The sequence below is a fragment of the Micropterus salmoides genome, unplaced genomic scaffold (assembly GCF_014851395.1).
Source record: "Micropterus salmoides isolate LMB-PRFRI ecotype aquatic unplaced genomic scaffold, ASM1485139v1 Ms_hic_scaffold_3, whole genome shotgun sequence".
Taxonomy (NCBI): domain Eukaryota; kingdom Metazoa; phylum Chordata; class Actinopteri; order Centrarchiformes; family Centrarchidae; genus Micropterus; species Micropterus salmoides.
In genome coordinates, this window is record NW_024042261.1 from 33,699,810 (window position 1) to 33,719,040 (window position 19,231).

The window sequence follows — 19,231 nt, forward strand, 5'->3', positions numbered from 1 at the left end:
ATATTTTTTAACAAATCCTTTGGTAACTCAGAACATTTTTGTTGATGTTAATAGTGCATGTGCCTGTATAGCAGAGCTGATAGTAGATCAGGAACCATCATTGTTTACCTTGAAGAATAAACTTTCCATCCTTTGTGGAAAGATTTAGTCCCAGGAGGCGTGGATGAGCAAAGCTCTTCTCTCAACTAGGAATGTCCTGGTTTGTGAGGCATGACGGACTGCATTTTTCTTTCTTGTTTTGTTTTTCTCCGTCTCTCTGTGTGCAGCCTCTCACTACCTCAATGGGCATCAGAGCAAAAAAACATGTGCACAAATCCAATCAAACCCCTACTCATTTAACCATCAACCTAGCCAAACATTCCCGAGGTGCAGTTAATTTGTCTGAGCCTGAAGCTGCTCCATCACATCTAGCACAGTTATCCATTGTAGTACATGAGCTGAACCTTCTTTATATGTTCAGACTTCACAGCAGCCTCATGTGTCAGGCTCATAACAAAGTTTATGAGTAAAGCAAGTGAAGCAGACAGTGTCTCATGTCTGTTAGCTACAGTACTCTTTTATGGGATCTATAATGCTTGATTGCAGTAACCCCTATTTCTCTCTCTCTTTCTGCAGGCACTAGCAGCCAATGCAGGCACAGGGTTTGCCGTGGCAGAGCCACAGGTAGCGATGTTCTGCGGAAAGCTCAACATGCATGTCAACATTCAGACCGGCCGCTGGGAACCCGACCCATCCGGAACCGAGAGCTGCGAAGGAACCAAAGAGGGTGTGCTGCAGTACTGCCAGGAGGTGAGTCACTGTGACACAGACACATCTCTAATCTCCTTTTTATAAGTCTCATAGAGGTGCTGAAATTCCAGCATCAAAGTCAATTAGAATAGAGCATTGACAAAGTGGGTTGTCATCACAGGTACAACCAATGAAATCTGAATCCTAAACCTTTAAGGAGAACGTTATAAAGGTCTGGTAATGTGAGACTTAATATTTTAGATTCTGTTTTACATTTTTTAATCATCATGATTGTATTGTTTCTAGTTGAGTATTAGATATTAAGATGGCAACATTTGCAATGGTTGGATGTGCTTGTGGGACACAAACAAACAAAGGGTTAGAGAGATGCAGTAGTTTTCAGAAAGTTTCCAGTTGTCTTGTCTGCAGGACAAACCTGGACTATATATTAATAATTTGATAATAATAAAAACTGAAGGCAAAAAGATTGGGTTTTGGAGTTAAATGCCCAAACAGAGTTATACTGTCTAATATCCTCTGGGATGACCCTGCTGTTATTAGGGGATACAACAGGAAAAGAACCTGCAGCCTGTTGACTATTATTTAACTTGGGACAGACAAGAGCCCTGTATTCTGATCACGAGATGGAATATAAGGTTTAAGGAGGTCAGACAGGTATGAAGGGATGAGCCCATTTACAATTTTGCAAGTCATCAGAAGCGCTTTTAAGTGTCATCAGACATGCATAGGGAGACACTGAAGGGACATTGGTGTAACATGATCATTTTTTAAATTTTAGTTATGATTTAAGCTCCAGCATTTTGAACCATTTTAAGACTTTTACGACGAGCACATGGCAGGCTTGACAATAAGACAATACAATACAATTACAATAATCTGTAGTCTTGATGAAACAAAGGTGCGAATAAGGGTTTATGCATTAGCCAAGAATAGAAAATACCTAATTTGAGCTACAATATATTGCGTAGGTGACTTCTTTCAAACTATGTTGAGTCTATGTCGAGAAGAGTCAATGACCAGCATCTTGATTTTATTAGAATTTAGGAGCAGAACATTACGTGACATATATATATTTTGGGAAATATACTTATTTGCTTTCTTACCGTGAGTTAGATAAGAAGATTGAAACCACTATCAAGTCTGAATGACTGTCATGCCCCCATTCAGATGCTGGAAGATTTTGCCTTTTTATCATCTTTAATCATTAACAATACTGAGGAAACTAATAAAACAAGCCAAGTTGAATTTTTATTAAAATAAACGGGTTAGCAAGTTTCAGGTTAGCAAGATTGTTTATGTCACCACATGAATCATATTCTTCCCCCTGGTCAGGCAAGATAATAGAAGGAAAAAAAGTAAGTACGAGGAAATGTATTATTGAATATGTCCATGGGGTGAGAATATGTTATACTGAGGGGAATTGGCTAGTGAGGTGGAAAAAGTCAGTTTTCGTTTCACTGTGATTTGTCATTAGACAGGCTATTGAGCTGTTCCTGAGAGACAGGCATTATTTACAGTATAGTGGGTGGCATTTTAATTAGCAGACCATGTGACTGTCATTTTCTCTAGCTGTCTACAATTTACATGTTTTTCCACTACATGGATATCCTTGCTCTTATTTACTTGTTCTTCCTACTGTATCTCCTAACCCAAGAGGCTGCTGGTATTACTGTCATGGTTTATTATGCAGCTGTCCTAGAAAAAGGGGCTGCACATTTTCAAGCAGCTTTCCCCACAAGCTTCAGTTGCAGTTATTAATGACATTTTGATGGCATTTGGGAGAAGTGTGAATTGGGTGCTCTTTCATGGCTGAGCAGATGGCATCGAGAGAGTATAAAGCGTGGATTAAAGGATCCTATTGAAGCTCCACTTATCGCACCTTCTCTCACTCGCGCGCACACACACACACACCCATACACAAATACCTCTCTCATTATTTAATATATATTATATGCTTCTTCTTCCAACAGATGTATCCCGAGCTCCAAATCACAAACGTGGTGGAAGCCAACCAGCCAATTCGTATTGAGAACTGGTGCAAGAAGGAGAAGAAGGTGTGCAAAGGGCACGCCCATATTGTGGTGCCTTACAAATGCTTAGGTAAGCTTGTACACTAATAAGTAGTGCAGTTCAAGGGCTGGGAGAAACCACTTAGAGGGCTGTGAATGTCCCTTCATATCAGGTGTTCTCCATTGTCCCCTCTTTTCTATATTGGCCCTTCATTCAACATAGAGAAAGAAGCGATAATGATACATCTTAGCCATAGGCAGAGGTGACATAGGGCGATATTGGAGTCTGATTCAGTTGACTAATCCTGGCCTTGAGCTGCAGATTGAGCAGATCCAGGCTGGATGGGAGCTAATATCTCTCAGAACGGATGGTTAAAGGGCGAAAGCTATTATTGCTGGGGAGGCTTGTTGAGCAATAAAGCACAATCTTATTTCCCCCTCAGACAGTGGCCATAAACTCACAGACACACAGGGTCAGCATGAGGGAGGTCTGTAAGGAGGCCTGCTTTATTACTCCCCATTTCTCCATTCGCCTGTCCTGTCATACACACCTCACTCCCTTCTCTGTCTCCTGCAGCATCACTGTAATTAACAGTGGCAACATGGCTATAGTCTGGTTTATTAAATGTCAGACTTTGCAGTCCACATGTCACTGTGTTCCCTTACTAACAAAAACACAGCACACTCCTGCTGCCGCTGAGGATTGCAATAATAGGGAGTGTACTGAAACAAGGCTCCTCTCTGTACTTGTAAAGCTATGTCAGGAAGGAAAAAATATCTTCTTATATGCTGCAAACACTTCCCGGCACCCTTCCTCTGTCCGAACGCCTCTTGCTGATTGAGTTGTGCCGCTTTCCGGGATGAAAAAGCTATTAGCAGTTGCAGTGGACTGTGAAATGGGCTACCATTCAAGAACATTTTTGGCAAACCACAGACAGAAGGCTTTTGGGAAATTCATGGGACAGCAAACACCACAACAGGAGTGGCCACTCGGTGTCTGAGACAGGAATACAGATGAGCGAGGTCCACATGCTGAATCGGTCTCCAAAATTCCCCCAGTTTGCTCTCATCTTACAACTTGAAGCTGTTTCCCTCTGACTACCTGCCACACCTGATTGCCTCTGTCCTCTTGTGTTCACTGTAAGCGGCCTCTCATTATGATTCAGAAACAGTGCTATGACTGCCATTTAATTAAAACAATCCCATTACCCCCATTGGAATAATGAAATAACTTTATTGCTTGTTCTTGCATATTTTCTGTCATCATTGTTAAAGGTCTGCGCACTCATGACCCATCAAATTACGAAGGCCTTCTCTGCTGCTCTGCTAGGTTGCCAATGAGGAGTCTGAACTGAGAGAACAGAGCAGACAGATGGAGAAGGAGAGATGAACATAAGGTGTTGGCGAGAAGGGGGCTATTGAAAGGGTTTCTGCTTAATTATGTAATGGAGCGTGATAGGGGCTTAATTGAAGGGCTCTGATCATATGCTACAAGCCACGGCATGCTCTGCCACCTCGCCGCACCTCACCTGTACAGTCTATTATTTGTGAGGCCCCTCTATCATATCACGCTCAATGAAGAGTGCTTCTGAATTATTCATTATGGCCTTATATTCTTCAGTGTACCTTAAGTACAGTAGAATCAAAAAGAAATAAAATACACCAACATGAGGTGAGCTATAGATTGAAGGACATGATTAAAAGGTACAGACCAGCACCCATGTCAAGTTAATGGGTTTATATGAATAATGCAAGCTCTAAGGAAAGAGCTCAGTGTAAAAGAGAGAGATGGGTTATGCTGTATCCCATCTATCCATGAAAAGGCTCAGCCACAGAGCCACAATCCCTCTGTGTTTCCTGTCCTCAAACAATGGCTCTGCAAATGAATGTGATTTTTGTTGCATGGCACGTTAATCCCTGCAGCATGATGTCTTTGTCAAACAGCAGAGGACTATTTTAGATACTTTTTTATTATTATGTCTAGAATGGTGAGAACAGTCAGTGCCAGATGTGTAACTTTCATGTTGGTTAGTTTGGGCGGCAGACGGTTTGTTAAACAATGACTGAATTGTGGGGAAAAAAACTTTTAACTTCTATTGCTAGCATTCACCAATGGATCCCATTTATTTCAGGTATTATTTAAGCTCTGGTCTTGATTTTTGAGCTACTTACATGACACATACTTTCCTGTTTACTAGCCTGTTGATTTAGCGGAGGGCAGGGCACACAATGACACCTGCTGATATCATCAGACTGGCTGAGTCTTGTGATTGTGAATAAGTTGATAATGTGCACAAACTCATGCGCACAAACTTGTTTCACAGCACCACACCTCGGGCTATATGCACTCATGAGCCTCTGGAAATGAGTCTGAACTTTGAAACAATGTTGTGGACAAGAAAGCAACTACATTCCTTCACAGTTTTAAGGTTATGTGGCAGTGCCACAAATGTACCATGCGAAATGTTAGCTAAAGGAAAGGCGCAGACAAGTAATACAGTGTTGGTTAAGAGTTAGGTGTTGCCTGTTGTTAAAAACTATAAACCTGTGCTGAAAATGAAAAACTTCTATGCATGAGCTAGAGGCCAAACCCAGGAGTTAAATGCAAATGTTCTTTCCATTATGTAATGTCAACCTCCAACCTACCTTCTGGTTTTAGTCATGTATCCACCATGAAATCCTAGGGCCTATACCATGAAGCAGGAGTTGAGCTTAGCAAGGTAACTTCAGTAACCCTGGATTTTCAGAACCATGACGGTGGTTCACTTCTTACCGGGTAGATTGCCATGGTAACTTATGCTGAACGGTTTACCTGCTCCGAAGCAAGTTATGCTCCAGATAAGAGATCAACTCTATAAAAACACTGCCTACTGACCAATCAGTTCTCTTGGGAAATGACATCCCCATCTGTAGGAGATCCCGTAGACTAGTTTATAGGCTGCTTTTATATAGTGAGATCACCCTACAGAGACTAATTTGAAGCCTTGTAGGTTACCAGGCCTACTTGTTCTAGGTTTTTAAGATGTGACGGTAGGCTAAGCCTACTTAAACACCACTGCCTGTTGCTGCCGTTAAAATAAATGTGTTTCATTTATTTTAACAGCAGCATGTGTGGTTGAATATTATGAGCATATAGTTTGGTAGTCCTATTGAAATTAAGTTTAATATGAATTTATTTTAGGTTAGTAGCTATCTTGTATTATAGAGACTGGTCATGTAGCGTCCCACCTTTTGCGATGTGGGCGCAGGTAATGTGGGGGTGTTTTCAGTAGGTAAATGATTGATGAATCAATCAATCAATCACCACCTATATGAGCACCTTTTATGGCATAAATGGATTTTTCATTTTGTTGCTTTATGACGTTAATTTAGAACAATGTTTGAAACATTAAATAAATTATTCAAATTTTTGAAGTGACGAGAAGTTCTTAAAAGTGAGTTGGAACGACTCATGTGTTTTTAATGTGAAAACACCGTCACTCAGTGGAGCTTAAAGAATAAACCTAATATTTTCATATACGCCATAAGAACACATCACATCAACACGTTATTATAGACTACGCCTGTTTTTTTAGGTATTCACACTGTCGGCTATTGTCTGCCTTACTGCATGTGTCAGCTTCTGCTGTGCTAATTAGACTATTTTATTAAACCTTTATTTAACCAGATGATCTCATTGAGATTTAAAACTTCTTTTTCAAGAGAGACCAGGCCAAAATAGCAGCATATTGACAATGCACAGTTACAAATGTGAACACCAAGCACTCACACAACAACAAAGAACATTTAACAAGACTCTTAAGCTACATAAACAAACGACATTAGACTACTTAAAAGTCCAATTTGTACATACCGTAGGTTTATAGGATTTAGTTATTTTTAAAGCAGTGACAACAGTTTATAGCATCTTCTTCCAAGTCTTTCATGTGGTGTTAAAATTCACCAAAAGAGATCAGATTTCTCAACTGCAAATCAGTCAGCAATGTGTTCCAATTGGATGGAGCAGCATAACTAAAGGCCCTCCTACCTAGGTCTGTACGGACTGTAGGTACAGATAACAAATACAAGTTACTGGAGCGCAAATTATAGGAAAGAATGTTGCAAAGATAAGAGGAAAGCATATCCAGCATAGACGTGTAAATAAAAGTAAGTCAATGTATGTGCCTCCTCAATGATAATGTGGGCCAGTTTGTCATTTTGTACAAGGTACAATGGTGTGTAGATGCTTTACATCCAGTCACAAATCTCAATGCACTATGGTAGACGGTATCCAACAAAGATAAACATCATTCAGGCGCATTTCTATAGAGCAGGTCACTGTAATTGAGTGCAGTGAGAAAGGTTGCAGCAACCAATCTCCTCCTCCTAAAATAAAATCTTATTTTTAGTTTGAGCTTTTGTACCAGTTTATCAGTTACTATGTCTATTTGTATTACAGTTTGTTCTTCGTTTGTAAAATATGAAGCTCTGCTACCAGTAGACTTGTCCATGTTTGCATTTGGTCATCTGCTGCTTTTATGTGAACGGGCTTATGTCTGGATTGGGAAACCTTGGGTTGACTTACTGAGCTGATAACCAGCTTCTTGTGACCGCTTATCCCGATTGTTAGGGTTAGTGAAGCCACATAATGAAAAGATATCCTGGTATGTTGAACTTGCTTTGTGGTACAGGCCCCAGATGTCTTACAATTAAAAAGCACAATCCGTGTTGCAAATGTAAACAGAATTGTAGTCACACATTGCCAAACAAGCACAAGACTGGAATCTGATAGTTCTTGCCATACAGTTTGAGAATGCTAACACTACACAACAACTATATGAGTTGAATAATGTTTTATAATGCTGTTAAAGCTGTTTTAACAACTGTTTTTAAAACAAATGGAAAAAATCCGGTATCTGTGGCTGTCGCAGGCCTGTAATACATCCATCCAATCATTTCATTGAGCCCTAATGAGTAAGAGGAGAGCTAGGGTTGAAGTAGTGCGTACTCATGATCTGATGTGAGGCAGGTGAGCCAACTGGGAGTGGTGCAGAGCTGATTGCTGACAGGCGTTCAGAGGAGCAGAGCCAGGAGCCAGGAAGGGAAACCACACCAACAAACATACACAGGGGAGCACTGGAAATACAGGGAAGGGGAAAACACCAGGGAAAATGCAGGGGTATGGCTGTGGTCATGACAGCATTGGTACATTGGGTGTATGCAGCCAGTCTGGGGAATGGAGAGTATTAGCAAGGTTGTCTGACAGATAGAAGGTTAAAGGAAAGGCAGATGAATAGAGTAGGTGGAGAAGAGGTCACAGAGAAAGGTTGGCGTACTATGCTCACATAAACACACTAGCACAACTACACGCAAACAGAAACACACAGAGCAGGAGTGCTTGCGAGACACAGCTGCTCTCCAAACACCACCATCCATCACCCACTGCAGTGTGACTGCATACGGCGACTGCTTGAAACCCACTCCACCTCACAACCAAAACAACCTGTGAGTGTGAGAGAACGAGACAGGGAGAGAGATGAAATGGAGAGAGAGTATGTGAGTGAATGAATCTGTTAGCATTCGGTGTGCAGGCTATGGAGGTGAGGGTTATTGGGAGTCATGATGCTTTTCCCTGAGCCCTCTCAGTCTCTCTGTATGTGAAGAGAGGGAGAGTTAGTTAGCAGGAGGGGGCATCAATGGTCGAAGACATATTCACATCCATTTACTTAAGGAAAAGTAGCAATAAAACAATGTAAAATTACTCTGTTACGAAGTATGTCGTGCATTCAAAATGTTACCTATCTAAAAGTACCGTAAAGAAGTATTTGCAAAATCCACAGCAATAGTGAAAGCACTTGCGCAAAATTGCCACTTTCAAGGCATTATGTTATTCAGTTGGGTTGGGCTATTCTATTACTGTATTTAAATGCATACAGCTAGTCAGCAAGGAGCTCATTTTAACTACTTAGGCGGGCTATAACAGTGCAGCATATTTTATAAGATCATATCTTAAACATATCTTAAAATCTTAATCTGAAAAGCAACTAATAGTTGTCAAATAAATTGAATAAAAAATACAGTAACCTCTAAAAATGTAGTGAATTAGATGTAGTAAAAGGAGTATGAATTGAGTGCTTAGTCTTAAAATATTAGAAAAGGGTCTATCACAATTTCAACCTTTTCAGAACTAATGATAACATTGAAAACTGTATCTAAGATAGAACTTGAGGTAATGTACTTAGTTACCAGTGGTGGGCACAAACAGAGAAACAGGAGAACGACGGTCTGAAGGGTTGAGGGGGGTTGTGTGAGGGAGGTGTTACTGTATCTCTTGGGCGGAGATGAGAAGCAGCTGCTGAGTCCTCTGCTATTTCCAGCTCTCTTCTTCCTATCCTACCCTCTCATTTTCCAAAACACCGCTTTTTCACCCTCTGCCTCGCCTCGCTCATATTTAGTGCTCCAGCAGCTCTGTCTCAGGCCGAGGTCACGGCAAACCACTAAATGAGCAGTTATAGGACAGCTCCAAGCCCATGTCATGAAACCTCTAGACCCTCATTTGTGTGATTTAAGTCCGCCCCTTCCTCAGCTGCACTGATCTGGACTTTGTCTTACACCTTCTATTCATCCCTCCCTCACTTCCTTTCTCTCTAGCTTTAAATCTGTTTCTGATGGCAGTGTTTCTACCTGAGAACCCCATCACATTGCCAGCCTATCAGCAGTCGCAGTCCTTTCTAATCTTTCTTATGACCCCTGCACCATATGCTTACACGCACATGGTTTTCCACCTGAAACTGTTAGGTATTCACAAGAGGCCTTTCATGTCTTTTATTTCCCCCAGATGTGCTTTCTGTCAGCTCGTCTATGAATAAAACAGTTATTTAATTCATCAAGCAAATGAAATCATTGACTCGCAGGAAGCGTCTGGACCACCTTAAAAGAGACAGTGTGAAACCTGATTTTCTAACCTGCCATTTTGATCACAGAGTTACAGCTATTGAAGAGGGATGAATCCCTCTCGGCTTCAGGTGCACCGACAGATGTTCAAGTGTCAAATGCCCTTTCTGTTATACCGCTGTAATGAAATGTAAAGGCAGCTATGAATTATTGAATTATGCCCCTTTTTCTCTCAACTCGTCTGCTATTCCTTTTTTCAGTCTCACTAGGCGATTTGTTGATTCCCTGGCAGTGTTGTTGAACAGTGACCAGTTATGGGTGATATTTTTTTTTGGGGGGGGGGGGGGGGGGGGGCAGAGGAGGACAGATTGTTAGTGTGACTAACAGGCATATCGCTGCTGTGATTTGCTGTTACAGTGGGCGAGTTTGTGAGTGACGTGCTTCTGGTTCCAGAGAAGTGCAAGTTTTTCCACAAGGAGCGTATGGACATGTGCGTCAGCCATCAGCAGTGGCACGGCGTGGCCAAAGAGGTAAGGAAGGAATTACTTATTAGGAAACCGTGGGAGGTCATATCTCAGAGATTGCAGAGCAATGGAAAGAAACAGACCTGTAGGAAGAAGACATCTTAGACCTCAACTTAACTTATAGAAGAAATTAAACTAAACACATTTTTAGTCTATTCTGCTTGTCATACTGGTCACACTTTAATTACTTTCCAGTCTTCCATCTTCCCTCCCTAATATCTTTCCACCTGTCTCTGTGAGTCTCTGAGACCCTGTGATCACAGGATGACCAAGAGCCCTCAAATTTCAGCTCCTAATCAGATTAGTGTTGTGGCTGTAATGCAGCTAATCCCCCTGGGCTGCTCCAGAGCTGGCCCTTGGGTATGAGCAGCAGCTTGCTGAGCCCATCAACTGTCTGCTCTTGTTTCTCCCTGCCTCATGCTTCCTGACTCTTACTCTTCTCTGACATGTATTACGGATGCCTTAACCAGAGTATCATCTGCAGCCTTGAAGCCTTAGATAGTGTGACATCCAGAGGCACATATGGCCTACAGTTGATAATACTTATGTTAAAGAATCTGGGTAATAAAAATTATTCAAAAACAATCTCAGCTTCTTCACCAACTGATGTTCTTAAGCAGGGCAGCTAATCCTTGACTTCTCAAGTGGAGTTTCTCAGCAGCTATCAGTTAGACTGAAGTTGTACTTTGTACCTCCTAGCTGCTTTATGAAGCACAGCATTGCTGAAAAATAGCACACCAGTAAAAGGACGACATGACTTTTTTGGAAGTGTGGCCCATTAATCAATTTAGTCAGTATGTGGCAAGAGAACTAGCTCTAAAATCAGTATGTCTATATTCTGTTGGTGGATAGATTTGTTACTGTGTCAGGTAACCGCAAGGGACTAGCACTATACTAGAAGTCATAAAATATAAAGTAGTAAAATCAAGGATAAAGAATGCTGAGTTAGCATAACACCTCTGCAAGACACGATAAATGATCAATGTTTAAATATTACAAAAAATGCTTGTTATTTATATTTTTAAAATGCAAGTAACTTGAGGAGAGCATGCATAGATGTAATGTAACATTGACTAAAAGCTGTACTGTTGACTCAACAAATGTGTTAGATAATGCAACAGTCTCACTTGCAATAACATTAATAACTAGGACATGTAAAGCTATTTGGAGATTAAAAAACTTTAAACAAATTTGTTGAAAAAAATCAAAAGATACTGATTGAATATAAAAATTAACAATATAGGATATACAGATCCAATTATATTATGAGAATGAGCCAAAGCAGTCATGAGAGGTAATATAATTTAATTTTCATCTGTGGGAAAAAAGGCAGAAGAGAAAAACAACAAAAAGTGTTATAAGAGCAAATAAAACTAATGGAAGATAAACACAGGAAAAATAGTAGCAGTGAAATCTCCCATCCCCAATACCAATGCCCCCTCTCCTACCCCATCCCATCCCTCCCCTCTTTTTGTTTATGGTTTGGTTGAGTTTGTCCCTAAAGTATTTTCAGTTGTTTATTAATTTAATTATAAATAAGTATAACTTATAGAAATATGCAAACAATGTATGGAAGATGATGCAGGACCTTCAGTGCAAAGGTTTTTTAAAAATACAATAAAAGTAAGGTTATTTATAATACTTTATTATACACGCATAGAACAAAGAATACAGACATTGGATAACAAACAGAGATTTATTCTGACTTTATATTTTGCTAGACCCCTTTGATAGTGCTAGTGGCCTAAGGCTGGCTGTGTATGTACTTTACTGTTTTTTTTAGGCTTGAAAGCAAAATGGTTTCTCTTAAAATTAAGGTCTATATTTGATGTCAATTACAGCAGAGGGTGGCCAAACAACGGAAATATTTGCGTCATTTGTTGGTTTGATTATATATTTGTGTTTGTCTTTCTTTCAAAATCTTAGAATTCACAAGTACTAATTATTTTAAATAATATATATTTTTTTTAAATGTGATCTGAATATTATAAAAAAGATGACTGAAAATATGAAAACCCTGGTGAAAATTTGACTTAAATAACATTCTGTGGTTGAATGATTGTTTTGTATTTGAATTGCTTAGAGGTACAAGGAGAGATCAGTCACTGTAAACAATTGGTAAAAAAATAAATCTACGTATTCCCTCATTTTCAAAGATCTGGGGTATTTTTGGTCTCAAATTTATTAAAGAGAAACCAAGAGCCTTACTGCAGCATATCAACACTATCATGAGACTGATTTAATTTAACTTCCACGGTGTCCTCCCACCGTAACTCACACCCTCCTCCAGCTGGCATGGGCTTCATTGTTGATGTTGTCCTTTAACTTTCCCTTGAAGAGTAAAGGTTAAACAAATATCACCTTGTCAAAGAAAGTTGATACATTAAAGTAGTGGGAGGCCCAGAAGCCACAGCTGCATCATCAGTTAAGAGCCCTGTGCAGTGTTCATTCAGGATCACTAGCTCACTTCTTCTACCCTGTCAGGCCTGTGCCAAGAGCTCCATGGTGCTACACAGCTACGGCATGCTGCTGCCCTGCGGCATTGATAAGTTCCACGGCACAGAGTATGTGTGCTGCCCCTCCTCTCGCACCGGGGAGTCCGCTCCACCTTCCCTGCCTTCCCAGGAGGACGACGAAGACGAGGAGATAGAGGATGAGGAGATTGACGAGGCCGACCTGGTTGAGGAGGAGGACAGGTGAGCAGTTGTGAAGCGGGTGGGCAGTGTTTCTGTATGTGTGTGGTTGTGTTCAGGACGTGTTTGAAATATAGCGAGCGTAATCTCTGCTCTCTTGCAAAGGGCAGGTCTTACTGGCCATCTGGATGAATTAAAGTGTTGTGACACTGACCTATGGCAGCTGCTCTGCCTTGTTTGATAAATCACTCCTCTTCCTGGCTTCTACCCCTTTCACTCAATCACCTCCGCCCCCCTCCCCTCCTTAGTGAGACACCAGCTGACGAGCAGCCCACACAAAAGGAGGAGCCAGTGGACGAGGACGAAGAGGAGGAGGAGGAGGAGGAAGAGTACCACTATGTCTATGAGGACGAGGAGGCAGATAAAGAGGAGGAGGATGAAAAGAAAGAGAGCAGCAGAATGCCAGAGAGCCAAGATGAGGACAAGACTCTGCAGGAAGTGAAAGGTTTGTAATGAGTTGTTTTAAATAACAAATAATGTACCATCCTTCCTTCTCTCTCTCTCTCTCTCTCTCTCTCTCTCTCTCTCTCTCTCTCTGTCTCCCCTTATTGGCACTTTGCCTACCACTTAGAGATAATCAAACCTTTTTAGCTAAACTATATTATTTTTAAACTATAGGCAGTTATACTTAAATCTTTGCCACACTATAATTAGATAGAAGTGTTTGCATCAGCAAATCCCCTTTTCTTCAGCTGACAGAAGACACTGTGATGTACTGCTCTGCTTTATCAGAGTTCAAAGGACAAAACATCCTGCCTTATTTTTAGCCAAATCCTGCTCATTGCTTACAAAAGGAGTTGCTCCACTATCTTTATTGTTTAGTTTTGTTCTTAATCATATTTGTAGACGTGGCAGTGGTGTGTTTGATGGTAGTTTTGTGTTTATAATTGAGACTGGAATTGAGTGCTGCCCCTAGTGGTCGGATGATCTAACAAGCTGTCCCCTGGCAGCGGTTTGTACCCTGGAGGCTGAGACCGGCCCCTGCCGTGCCTCCATGCCCCGCTGGCACTTCGACGTGAGCCAGAGGAAGTGTGTACGCTTCATATACGGGGGCTGTGCTGGCAACCGCAACAATTTCGACTCAGAGGAGTACTGCATGGCCGTATGCAAGCGCCTGAGTAAGTCTCACCTGATAGAGGCTGGTTTGACAACACCCCTCCCTCTCTCTCTGTTTGTGTCTTTGCTGCAGACACTTTATTAAAACTCTCACGCTGAAAACACTTTAGGGTAATATAGGTTTGGTCTGTCATTGGTTTACAAGCAGAACAACTGTTCTGCCAGCAGCTGTCACTCATCAAATCACTACAGCTGCTACCTTTTTCACCTCAACCACAACAATCACAACAATTGAATTCACTCAACATCCCTCTCTTTAATTTTATTATTCCACTGATATTTCAATTGCTGCAACTAATGACAATAACTGTTTAGGTTAGAAAAACTCAAAAGCAGTTCATCCAAATATACTTAATTTACAGTTATTTATTTTTTTATTTTATTTTATATTTAAGAAGCTGGAAGCAGATTTCGTTTGGTTTGCTTGATGAATAACTTGCTGATTAATTTTCTGTCAAAAGATTAATCAATTAATAATTTCAGCACTATATCACTGAATAAATAATAACTTAGCATCCAGTTCTTCACTAATAAATAGTCTATTTGTAATGACATAATAGATCTTAGATCTTAATGTTTTCATTTATGGAACACATTGGTTCATTAGTTTTGGATGATGCTCTACTAAATTAGAACTGTTGAAATATTCAATATTAACAATATCAGACAAATTAAGCTTATATCAAGTTTTTTCTTTAAATAAAATAAAATATTGGACACTATCTGAACCTACAGACTAACTTATATTTGAAAGGACAGTTTGTTCACTCCAGGACTATCAGGTGTCAGTAGTTAATTTCTTTGTGGCTCAAATCTTGGTACAGTACAGAAAGCTGCCATTGAATGCTTGCTCAGATTCATATTGTTTGTTACTTATTATTTGATCAGATTTTCTGATTTAAACATATTTTTGCCATGCATACCCATGTTTAGACAACCCTGAACATTTTAGAAATGTGGCTTCTTTTGTTAAATGAAGAAAAAGCTTTTGTAAAAAATATTTTTTTATTTTACTCAAGGTAATATATCAAAAAAAGTAGGATTTTAGTATTGGGACTGAAACTGTGGTATCGTATCTGGTATTGAAGAATTTCAAATAACACCCAAATAAAATTTTACTACAGGTCAAGCACCTTCCAAGTAAATTTTTAATTTCAAGTAATAACTAAATACCAATACTAAATATCAAATCACAAAACAAGACATTCTTCTCTTTTCTTAATTTAGTGTTCATAGATATGCATGCATCACACTTTCAAGAGTTTTCTTTCTTCTTTGTGTGCCTGCCATTTGTTCATGTGTCTGTCTGTCTGCCTGTAAACAACTTGTCTGTCTGCTCACAAAGCACTGCCACTACTTTTGCTAGACCCACCTGCACATCGTCAATAAGCACAACGTCAACACGCACGTTTTTTTTGCACCTTACAATGACTCACCTTTCATCAGTTCGGACACAATTCATGAACATAATCAATTGAATTGTTATTTTGCATTTCAGAATTTAATTATTTTTGGAGCTTGAGCAGTAAAGTTCATAACAGGAATTGTCCGTTAACCCGTGCCTCCTGTTTTTGATGGTGAGGTGAAACGATGAGGTCTCTTCCTGTTTGCGAGCCCGGAGCGTTATTGTTTTGCGACCTACAGTGGCGCAGGGAGTGAGTTTTGCGTGACTGTATAACGTGGAACCCAGAACAGAGCCCTCTGGCCTCGCCCCAGATGACCCAGACGTCAAACACAGAGATATTTCCATTAGTGTTGGAGACGCGACCTGTCAGCAGAAAGCCGATGGGAAGATGAAAGGAATTCAAAAGGAAAGACTGTCAGATTCTCTCACATTTATCAGAGTTACTGAGGGTGGAAGAACGCCAATGAGAGGAGTGCTTCTGTGAGGATTTTTGTCCAACTTCAATCTGCATTCCACTTTCAACTCTTTCTCTCTCTTTCTTTCTCTGCCCAGTTGTCTGTCTGTCTTTGTCTTTCTGCCTACTTATGTCTGCCTAGATCTGCCTGTCTGTCTGTTTCTGTGTTTGTCTGCCTGCCTGGTTGTCAGTTTGCAGCCCTGTCCACTCACCATCTGTTTCCGGAATTTGCAGCCATGCCACCAACTCCACAGCCCACTGATGATGTGGACATCTACTTTGAGACACCGGCCGACGACAAGGAGCACAGTCGCTTCCAGAGGGCCAAGGAGCAGCTGGAGATCAGGCACCGCAACCGCATGGAGAGGGTGAGTTTCCAGGTCGAGTCAGGACACCACTTCCCTAATTAAATATCTATTTTTCTCTTGTCTATATTTATCTGTGGTATTGACCAATACCAGATAATCACAGAATATTTGACAGCTGCAGAATTTTCTTTAACACAGAAGCTGTTTTAGGTCACCTGACTTTCTCTGTAACTGTGATGCAGTTTGTCACCTATTTTTGCCTTTATTTTGCAATAAAATTGGAAGAATGTTGAAACATTGAGAAGCAAAAAACATTTTTTTTCAAGATCTCAAATAAGAACAACTATTAACTTTCTGTAGATTAAGAAAGAAAAAAATTCCTCTTCAGCTTGTTGGGGAGCAGCCTAGAGTAGCTGATTCCCGAGAGAATTCAGGCCAGAAGATGTGCAAAGCGGTTGACTCGCTTTGAAGATTTTAATGCAAGAAAATGGCATGGAGCAAGGCCATACTTTAAGGGTCTCTTTTCTTTGTGCAATGAAAAACTTTGTTTTGCCATCTATATTTACTTTTACATTTACTTTAAGTGAACAAGTACAGTTAGGCCACCTTGCATTTCATTTCCTTCTCTCTCTGTGTCTCTCTCCCTCTAGGTAAGAAAAGAGTGGGAAGAGGCTGATCGCCAGGCTAAGAACTTGCCCAAGGCTGAGAGGCAGACATTGATCCAGGTAAGACACTGATCCTTTCCCCTGGGAGTCCCCCCTTTGTCCCTTTGTTTGGGTGAGATACGACGGCTTACTTGCCCAGGGTCCCTCTCTCCCTGTGTCATTAAATATCCCTTTTCCCTGGCTGCTCTATCTTTATCACTCTAAGGCTAAATTGGGGCACTGTCTGAATGGGGAGACTTGTAAATGAGTCCCTAACTCACTTGACAATCCTGAGAGGCGCACGAGTGAAAAAGAGAGCTTTTTTTTCACAATTTTTGTAGAACAAGTTAAAAGAGCTCTGTGGTGTTATACAGTTTAAGATGCATACACATATTTATATATATTACTGCTTTTGTTTATAGCACTTCCAAGCCATGGTGGAGTCACTGGAGGAGGAGGCAGCCAGCGAGAAGCAGCAGCTGGTAGAGACTCACCTCGCCCGGGTGGAGGCCATGCTGAATGACCGGCGCCGTCTGGCCCTGGAGAACTACCTGGCTGCCCTGCAGGCCGACCCCCCCAGGGTAAACACCACACACTGGCCTCTGAGAGCATCTTTTATCCTCTCCTCACTTCTCTCCATCTGTCTACTGCTTTTTCCATACCTCAAATTCACACACACACATTTCTGTCAAACCACACTGAGCCTTACTCTACTTACGGCCTGTGGCTAATCTCATATCCTGTCAAAAGACCCTCTGCCAACTTGCAATTCAGCAGGAGGAGAATGGATTACTGCAGCCAGAAAAACACACATCCCAAAATCCTCCATGAGCACAAAGTCAATCACATTTGAACCTACAGCTATAATCTCTGTGTCGTGTTTTTATAAATTCCTTTTTATCTAATAGTCTTTTGATCCTTTTGCCAGTACACAGTTTGTCACTCAGCTGCAAGGTGCTGGTCGTCTGGCTAACCACCAGTGTTGCGCTTGTTACCCAAAAAGGAATTAATTAAATATTTCTATTTTGTATCATTTCAAATAAGGATGTTGCCTGACTTGAGAGCAGTAATTTCTTATCCTGCTTCAGTTACTCCTCCAAAATTGGTAATTGCATCATCTGTGGTGTGATGCTATTTCAGTAGGTGTTGCGGAAGATTTTATGTCATGTTATTTTATCTCATGATATATGCATTGGATTCTTTTGAACCTCACATTTGACATCAACGTTCCTGTCATCCTGCTCAGATATATGAAGGGGGAGGAAAGGGATTTATTTATTTCTTTTTCATTAGTAGCTCAAAGTGCGTTCATGTATAATGAGAGGCTCACTACAAAGTGGGTTTAGTCATACTGTTACATCATTTTGAGGTTTAAATTTAATACAAATTAAATAAAAATGTATCTGATGAAAACTGAATCTTTTGAATGAAAAAAATATACTATAACTATAACATTTGAGAAGAAATACAATTGATTGATACCACTTCAGAGAAGATATTGATGTCATGTCACTTATATCCACACAAGACAGGAATATTGCATCATACTGATACATCTAAGTGTTATTATTACACATAAGTAGTTATGAGGCAGTGTTTTACTACCCAACACTACTAACCACCCCTCTTCTTCCCACTCCGTTTCCCTCTTAGCCCCACCGCATCCTGCAAGCCCTGAGAAGGTACGTCCGCGCTGAGAACAAGGACCGCCAGCACACCATCCGTCACTACCAGCACGTCCTGGCTGTGGATCCTGAGAAGGCTGCTCAAATGAAGTCACAGGTCAGTTTTTTTTAATTCACAGTGCCCAAGGGTACAAAATATTCCATTAACAATTACGTAAAACAGAAGAAAGCATCAAATGTTTGGCATCTTTGTTTCTGCTAACTATGTAGTCCTTTAGGTCAGTATAGTTAAATTTGGTTAATTAGTACCTGCCAATAATTTGAGGTTTTGCATCCTCTCTGAGCTAGTTTTCACCAATGAAGACTGTATTAGAGGCTGTGTCAGTACATCTGAAACCTCAAGCCGAGCCGCTCCAAGATCTCACTCTTCCTATTCCTGCTCAGACAGGGGAAGGATAATGATGTCTCAGCCTGCTCCTCTCTGCCCTGTTTCTAAGTGTGTAGGAGGTAGAAAGAGTGTGTGTTTCTCTGAGTTGAAACCCAGGAGGAGTGAGTAGGCTTTTTTGACTGGTTGGAGGGCGGGTGTTTCATTCACTTAAGCCTCAGCCGAAGATTAACATTGCGCAGGTCTTGTGTAATGCTGGACTCTGAGCCGCTGCACAGGGATTTGGCTGGAAGCTCCTCTGTTAGATGTACTTGCCTGTGTGTGTCAGTGCCCTTCGACACCATTTATAGTTCCACTACTGTTACAGATAACACAACAGATGGATAAAAACAACATAGTGCGGAGGATAAAAAAGACAGGAGAGTTACTATTTAGATGAATTGTG

At 40.8% G+C, this 19,231-nt stretch overlaps 1 protein-coding gene across 3 annotated transcripts in view; it reads left to right on the plus strand.

The window, feature by feature from the left end:
- aplp2 (amyloid beta (A4) precursor-like protein 2) overlaps nucleotides 1-19,231 on the plus strand; it is a 53,348-nt gene that overhangs the window by 23,365 nt on the left and 10,752 nt on the right. For 2 of the 3 annotated variants that reach the window (XM_038692383.1, XM_038692384.1), the window contains exons 2-11: nucleotides 616-789; nucleotides 2,721-2,850; nucleotides 10,050-10,162; nucleotides 12,641-12,852; nucleotides 13,098-13,294; nucleotides 13,800-13,967; nucleotides 16,059-16,192; nucleotides 16,783-16,857; nucleotides 17,199-17,357; nucleotides 18,430-18,558. In XM_038692383.1, the coding sequence (XP_038548311.1) occupies nucleotides 616-789; nucleotides 2,721-2,850; nucleotides 10,050-10,162; nucleotides 12,641-12,852; nucleotides 13,098-13,294; nucleotides 13,800-13,967; nucleotides 16,059-16,192; nucleotides 16,783-16,857; nucleotides 17,199-17,357; nucleotides 18,430-18,558 (1,491 nt within the window). The remainder of the gene's footprint in view (nucleotides 1-615; nucleotides 790-2,720; nucleotides 2,851-10,049; nucleotides 10,163-12,640; nucleotides 12,853-13,097; nucleotides 13,295-13,799; nucleotides 13,968-16,058; nucleotides 16,193-16,782; nucleotides 16,858-17,198; nucleotides 17,358-18,429; nucleotides 18,559-19,231) is intronic. The other variant, XM_038692385.1, reaches the window with a different exon arrangement.